This window comes from Chelmon rostratus, chromosome 11, assembly GCF_017976325.1.
Source record: "Chelmon rostratus isolate fCheRos1 chromosome 11, fCheRos1.pri, whole genome shotgun sequence".
NCBI classification, from domain to species: domain Eukaryota; kingdom Metazoa; phylum Chordata; class Actinopteri; order Chaetodontiformes; family Chaetodontidae; genus Chelmon; species Chelmon rostratus.
Window position 1 is genome coordinate 4,261,810 of NC_055668.1, and position 8,057 is coordinate 4,269,866.

Sequence of the window (8,057 nt, forward strand, 5' to 3'; positions counted from 1 at the left end):
TATGAAATAAGGCAATCTTCTGTCTGAGCTGTTTCGTAATCATAGCCCTGATGAGGAAACAACACGTGTTTGCATCTCGACTGGTTTAGATCGTTTTGGGATTTGGTCCAAGATGTTTGTTTGGCTTGGCTCAGGGTGTGACCTCCCGCCTCCCCACTCACCCCAGTCCAACCCCATGTTCAACACTGTGAAACTGATAAGCAAAAAAAAAAAACAAAAAAAAAACGTCATAGTTGTTAATGGTAAGCCCTTAACCTGAATGGATTCTAATGACAGACTCTATGAATGTGTTCTGCTATCACTGTCTCGACCCTAAGCCTCAGCTTCATCGCTCTGCTAAGAAAAAAGTTCTGGCATAAATAATTACTTTCTTTCTTTAAAACTGAACTGGTTAATTTTCAAAACAGCTGTTTTGTTTTCTGCCTTCAAACAATTGAACCTTATTCCCTACAAAGGAACAATCTCATTGTACTCGTTCCTCTCTCCACGCGCTCCGGCCATCATCAACGCCCCCTCCAGTCCCGCCATATTGGAGCCGAGTCCTGCGCAGCCTTTCAGCCCTCCCCCAGCCAGGTCCTGGCACATCATGGCATCATGGGAAGACACAATGAGCCCGCTACCTGCAGGGGTGGTGCTCTCCTCCCCCCTCCGCTGTCGCTCTGGTGTTGGGGCAGGTGCTCTGATCCCACTACTTCCAGCACCTACGCTTCCTCCCACGCCGCCCCCTCGCCTTTTAGGCGGCGGACCCCAGAGGAAGGCGTGCGCTGGCCTGTAGTGCTGGCGGGCGTAGCGGAGCAGGCGTCGGCGGGTGGCCGGCAGGCGGATGGTGTAGACGTAGTACTCCAGGACGCTGTGCTGCATGTTGGGAATGGTGTTGTGGCACAGTGACTCCTCCAGGAACAGACGAACCAGCGGGGCCTTGAACGCCTCGTAGCCGAGCTCACCCAGGGACTTCAGGATGCGAGTGATCCGCAGGTAGTTGTGCTGGGACCTTGACAGAACGAAGCAAACAAACAAAGGGGGTGAAAAGGTTTGCTGGAACTGAGAGAACTCAAATATGGTCACCTCACTGCAGTAACATTGTGTCTCTCATAAAAGTGTACCGAGCAGCTGCCTTATGGTGGAGAATTTGCTGTTTTTCCTGTGGTCGAGATAATGGCAACAATTAGCATCAGATGCTAAGGTTTAGCGGTAGTTTGTGACTCCGGGGACTTAAAGTAACGGCAATAAGATCGTGCTGGGTGGAAGGAGAAAAACATAACTGCACCAGAAGCGTGCATCCAGAGTGCGACGTTCAGGTGGCTCTTCGGCAAGGAAACACAACGGCTTCTTTCAGGTAATGAAACCATCCAAACAGGATGTGAGAGAGAAGCAAATCACCCTTTAAATTACCCTTTAACCATCTGTTTGTTGACTTAAACCACGTTGTTTCACATTTGGCTGCTGATAGAAGAACAATTAAGTTGCAGTGGGTTTAGAATAATTGCCTTGCTAAAGGACACAAAAGCAGAAATTGGCAACCAAGCCATTACTTCACACAAATTCTGGCTGCAATTGTACACCCCTAAGCTGCTGCATAATGTGTGTGTGTGTGTGTGTGTGTGTGTGTGTGTGTGTATATTTACTCATTAAGGTGCTGGAAGCGCTCCTGCCAGTTGGAAGCCCGAGCAACATTCCCGCTCTTATCCAGCAGTTTGATGCCATAGAAGTCCAACATCAGGGAATAGGCCGCCAGGAATCTCCGCTTCGCTTCCCGAGTGCTTTGGAATTCCTGACGGGATTGAAAACCCAGCAGATCAGAGACCAACACCACCGTTCAACATGGCAATAACCGCATCTGACGCTGGTCATAGACACGTGTGCGCTCATGGAAACTCATTCAAACTCAAATGAATACACTTCAGACACAAACACACACACAAACATTCGAGTGTGTAAGCATTCTCGCCGTTCACGTTAACAATGCGCACATTGACGTCAGTGGCTGAATGGAAAATGTGCTCCGCCACTGAACCATGATAAACAATGAGGAAGTGCGAACGAATCAGACATGCAGCTGGAGGCTGCGGCAGTAACACACTCGTAAACACGGCGTCAGGATAATGACAAGAGTCTATATGTACAGCGCGTGTGTCTTACTTTGATCTCGTCCTGAGTCAGTTCATGTGCGTAGAAGTTGAGCCCTTGTTCTCTTAATGGGAACAGCCTGCCACACAACGGGACACAAAAAACACACGTTCAAGACAAAATACATGTCTGGATGAGCGAGACACATCTGTTTAAATAATGTGCATTATTATTATTGTGGAGTGTTTGTCTGCTCTCATGTAAGTTGAAAACGTTAGCATGTCCAGCTAACTAGCGTACCACCTACAATAGTAACACAGCTTTACCACAGAGATCAGGAAGCACATCACTAATTAATAACATTTCAGAAGCAGAATGTTTTGCCAGCCTTGCACAGATTTTGTTGATTTGGTCGTTTTTCCTTGATGTCGCAGTTAACCGGTTTCTTGTCTGTTTAAATTGTTCATCGTTGATGTACGACGGGGAGTCCGCTCCACGCTGATGCTGTGTGTGCATCTGACTTCCTGCCTGGCTTGATCTCCTCTGTGCAGCTTGACAAGGCTTCCGTCAAAAATAGACCAGGAGCGTATTCTCTGCAGAGCTCGGTGGAGAGGAGCTTCTGGGATGCTTCTGAAACACGCGGCCGCCGCTTTCGGTGGAATCGCAGGCTCTGTCTGGAATGGAAGGATCAGTTCCGACGCAGCCGGAACGCGACACGCAAGGAGGAGATACGGGACTCCCGAACTACACACCAGCAGACTGAGGAGCAGCTTTCCTCCTGAGGCCACAAGACTCCTTACACAACACACACACACACACACACACACACACACAGAAAATCCCCCCGCCCATGCACTACACACAAGTGCAATCTAACCATCTGTGCAACATTCAACTGATTGTATATGCACCTTTATTGCTTTTTATGCCTTTTATTGCTGCTCATCCTTTATTGTCAGTTAAATTCTGCTTTTATATTTATTGCTTTTTCGACATTTTATTGCTCTTTTTCCATTTATTGCTATTATACGCTCATTTCTATATTCATATGGCTTATATATCTCACATAACTGTCCTCTGCAATGGAGCCTCCAGCCAAAGAATTTCACACTTGTATAACCAGGGTGACAATAAACATCTTGAATCTAGCTACAGCAGCTCCAGACACAATGCGAAAGCAGTAGTTTAGTCCTTTTGTCTGCTTTTGTCCACGTCTGAGATGAGATGCAGGACCCATTGTTTCAGAAATTAAAAAATGGTAAATCTTTTTACCAGTGGAAAAAAGATTTTCCACTGGTAAACGTGCTACATGAGAACAGAAAGATGGACAGGTGTAGCGACGGCAGCTAAAGGGGATGGGGCTTCTCAAATCCATTTATCCACCCATCCCAGGAAGTACAGCTGATAAAATCCTCACTTTATTTCTGGTGACATTCTACTCTCACATGTCAGCTACTGTGCTGCTAATAAGTTTGTGCTATCACATGCAAGGCAAAGAAGAAAACAGATGGCAGATGAAATGTCTCACCACTGAATGTAGGTGTGATTGTGCTCCAGTTTGTCATAGTCGCCTCTCCACTTAGTCAGAATCTCCTCGATGTAGATACCTGGGAAGAGACAGGACAGACAATTAGCTGCCATTAGCTGTGTGTGTGTGTGTGTGTGTGTGTGTGTAAGCTTGTTTAAACACTGGATCAGTCCACTAATCTTCTGGTCTTTCCCAGTCAAACATGACCTTTAGCCAAACAAAACTCGTTAAGCCCAAAGCTAACAGTACTTCTCTCCACAGAGAGGCATCTGTGTGTGTGTGTGTGTGTGTGTGTGTGTGTGTGTGTGATCTCACCATCAGGTACTAGAGGGATCTTGTTCAGATAGAAGCGCAGGTTACGGTACTCGTTGGGTTGCCTGGACTTTCTGTAGTTCTGCACACAAACACACAAAAATCAGAGAGATCAGGCTGGCTGTCTACAACACTGGGGAGGCAACTGTACATTGTATATTTATATTTCATCAGGGGCATCACAGTAACATAATTCTGTGTCTGTGTGTGTGTGCTTGTGTGTGCATGTACCGGGTAGCTATGACGGTATTTGTAGAGGTCCCTGGCAGCGTAGAAACTCCTCTTCATCTTTGGAACAGACTCTGGTGATTCAGTCAGCTGAGAGAGGAAGAAAGAAAGAAATTCAGTTCAAATGCCGATGTGAAACAAAAACATCCCACGCTCTAACAGATGCAGCGGGGCACTCATCTACCATTCAGCTGAATTAAGAGCACTGACTTTGCTTTTGAGGTCGAGGGCTGTCATCATCCATTTCTTTCTAGCAAAGGAGGACAATTCACATCAGTGCTGCTGTGCGATCGCTACAAACTAGATCTGATTCTCAAATAAAATCTGGGTCATGCTAACTTTCAGGAGTCAGAAAGGCTCGCCGTGTTTCACTGGGCCTGATCCTGTTATCTGTGCCTTTGTGAGTTTAACCTGAACATGAAATTATGTTCCAACCTCCAAGCTGCATCCAAACCTTTTCGACATGTAATTTCTGGTTATAATCACAGGGAAAAATGTGATGTAAGTCTGATTTAACTTTCCAGTGAATGACAGTTTCTCAGACATGTCTGCTACAACCTGCTGGTTTTAATCTTCTGACACAGTGTGAAACTGTCTAATCAGGCCAGCTATTCTGATCATTTAGGGCTCAGGGACAATAATCATTAATGCTGTAATCTAGTGAAATACTTCCTTTGCTTCATATACCAGCAGGCAGACAGCATCATTTCAACTGGAAAAGCTCCACTTGGAATAACTAACTAGCTTTAATAATTAACAGAATAATGTATACAGTATGTGGTCAATAATGCAATATTATGGGTATTAGGGATGCGTCTCCACCACTGAAGCCAGTGCGATGCATCACGATGTGATCCGATACATTGAAGATGAATATGAAGCAACGACCAATGTGATGCGATGTGATACGACCACAAATTAACTAAAAAGTGTCTTTTCACATCAGATATTTGTTTCTCTAGTAGTGCAATGAAGCTAGCATCTCATTTATGCTGTTTGTTTGTTTTTTATGTGCACAAACAGGGCTTTGCACAAGACCTTCATAGAGCAAAAAAAAGAAAAAAAATCTGTGAAAAGGTAAAATAAAAGTGGGGCCTTGCTTTCTTTCAGAAGCAGGCCTTCCAAAACAACTTTCAAATGTGAAAAGGGAAACTGTCATTGGCAGTCACAGGCTGCTGCAAACACCACTCCCACCGTCATAACGCCTCACACACTACATTTAACTCATATGTCCATCTTACAAATATCCGCTTAAGGGTCTGCTTCAGGTGAGGTCTGCTTCAGTTGAGGTTTGCTTCAGTTGAGGTCTGCTTCAGGTGAGGTTTGCTTCAGTTGAGGTTTGCTTCAGGTGAGGTTTGCTTCAGTTAAGGTTTGCTTCAGGTGAGGTTTGCTTCAGGTGAGGTCTGCTTCAGGTGAGGTCTGCTTCAGTTGAGGTCTGCTTCAGGTGAGGTTTGCTTCAGGTGAGGTTTGCTTCAGGTGAGGTCTGCTTCAGTTGAGGTTTGCTTCAGGTGAGGTTTGCTTCATTTGAGGTCTGCTTCAGGTGAGGTCTGCTTCAGTTGAGGTTTGCTTCAGTTGAGGTCTGCTTCAGGTGAGGTTTGCTTCAGTTGAGGTTTGCTTCAGTTGAGGTTTGCTTCAGGTGAGGTCTGCTTCAGGTGAGGTCTGCTTTAGGTGAGGTCTGCTTCAGTGGAGGTCTGCTTCAGGTGAGGTCTGCTTCAGTTGAGGTTTGCTTCAGGTGAGGTTTGCTTCAGGTGAGGTCTGCTTCACGTGTAGTGCAGAGCACCGCAGCAAAATTGTATGCATCATGTCAAGTTGTCCGTCACCAATCGTTTGACTCATAGGAATTCACTGGAACATGTTGCTTTTCTGCTGCTCACTAGACTCGCTGCTGTAACCGTCTATGGCTTATTTATCGTTTATTCATTTATTGGACTGAAAAGCTACGTAGCAAACACGCATACATCTCGCAGCTGAAACTACAGGGAGCTACACTCCCACACTACCGCCTCTTGAGGAACAAAGTGGTATTGCGAGACAGGACGGGACTGCAGCTAGCTGGTTAGCATGCTAGCTTCAAGAGAAATCTGTGCAACACATTCCAAAGACGTCTTTGACAGAACTGCTACTTCTTCACGTCCTTTTGATAACGTTAGTTCAAAAGATTGTGGCCACACGCAACACGCTGCACCTTTAATGTGACTGTTCGGCCTCTGCATTAGCCGGCCGTGGAGGAGGTGACGGAGGTGGAGATGAGAGAGCGTGTTCCAGAAGCAGTTTAGAAAGGAGGAATCAATCCAAATATAATATGACCGCTCACAAATGATTGGTCACATTTCTACATAATATAGGCATAGGGCCCCTAGTAAGTATATATAAATATATATTTTGCAAAGATGTTAGAAACAATGCATCACAAGTTCATCCAAAAGTGTATCTGATGCACACTTTCTGAATCACATTTCAGTCATTTCATGAACTTTTATGAGGATGCCAAGCAGTGAATCTTACCATCCCCTTTGGTTATGTCATCTCCACCTAGTGGCACTGTCATACACCATCACGCATCCTACATAAAATAAGACTTAATACTTTTATTAATTTGTCAGCTGTTTGGTCCACCAAGCAGCAATGAATGTCACTCCATCTCAGATTTGACAGGAGCGTTGCAGCTGCTTCACCTCTGGCTGCCAGCCATCACTGTAGTGATGGTGTAGCAGTAACTGGGTGAAGCAGGATGCTGGAACAAATGCCACAATGAGGAGTGTGTCTCAGCTGGGAGAAGTTCACGCCATGTGAGTGCCTATCTTTGCATACAACCAATTGGACACAAAACTGACATATTTTTGAATGAAGTTTGGCGTTAGCTGCGCGCTCACATTACAAGACAGCATGTTCCGGGGCTACTCGGTTGCCCTTTCCGTGTCCTGGCCTTGTCAATATTGTGCGCTGCCGGTGCCACACATGTCACCGCATCGTGTCCCGCTTCCCCCCCACCCGCACCGTGCCATCACTACATAACCCCCAGCGTACCTGCGGGGACGCGTCTCCGGCGGCCCGCTCGCTCTCCGCCGGGCTGACGGAGTCGGAGATGCCGCTGTCATCCTCAGCCGCCGGCTCGTCGCTCTCTGAGTCCGACCCCCACGTCGAGTCGCATTCCTCAACGGTGCTCGGCTCCCTGAAACGCCAGCTGCCCAACAGATTTCCCATTTAAAAAAACATGCAACACCTGCCCTCGTTTATTATCCTCTGCTTCGTACAAAAACACTACATCCTTTGACTGAAAACCTCGTTTTTGTGGCTTCGCAGCGCGCCGGGCTCACGTTGCCCTCGGAGCGGAGCTTTTAAATGGCAGAAAAGGGGGAAATTCCAGATAAGCGCCGATGATGCGCGTTTCTGTATGAGAGGTGATTAGTGCCACACCAGCAGGAGGCGGTCTTAAAGCTGCAGAGCTGAGCAACAACTGTCATGATTGCTGTTAGAAATCCATGAAACATAGTTTTTTTTTACACCCATACATACAGGTGATTATTAACACCGAACAGCTTGCTGCCATCGCTAAACGTGGTTATGTAGCCATTCAGCCACCCACCTCCACAGCTGAACCCTGTTTCTCATGTTTTATTCTGAAGCATGCGTACAGCAGGAATACCGACTCCTGTGAAATGGATATCATGCCTCATTTCAGATGCATTTCAAGAGAGAGATGTTTTTTGTGCCTCAGCTGTGTTTCATGACAATATTCAGATGGAACAGAAGGTTCCAAATTTACAACATAAGAACAGCAGCATGTCGAGCTCGAGCAATAATCATATTTTTAGTGCTTGTTTTCCGAGGGGAACGTCTTTTGCTCTTTGGCTGTCTGAAGGCACTCAAGCTATTCTATAATCGACAGTGGAGCTGACGGACCCTTCGCTTCTCCTCATCC

General features: G+C 46.2%; 1 protein-coding gene across 1 annotated transcript; it reads right to left on the reverse strand.

Moving 5' to 3' along the window:
• Positions 1–231: 231 nt before the first annotated feature.
• Positions 232–7,446, reverse strand: ogfrl1 (opioid growth factor receptor-like 1). The gene is made up of 7 exons (XM_041947837.1): positions 7,163–7,446; positions 4,139–4,225; positions 3,911–3,989; positions 3,596–3,674; positions 2,140–2,206; positions 1,626–1,771; positions 232–991 (listed from the first exon to the last, which is right to left on the reverse strand). The coding sequence occupies exons 1-7, from the start codon at positions 7,337–7,339 to the stop codon at positions 448–450; spliced, it is 1,179 nt and encodes a 392-aa protein (XP_041803771.1). The 5' UTR covers positions 7,340–7,446; the 3' UTR covers positions 232–447.
• Between the last annotated feature and the right edge of the window lie 611 nt (positions 7,447–8,057).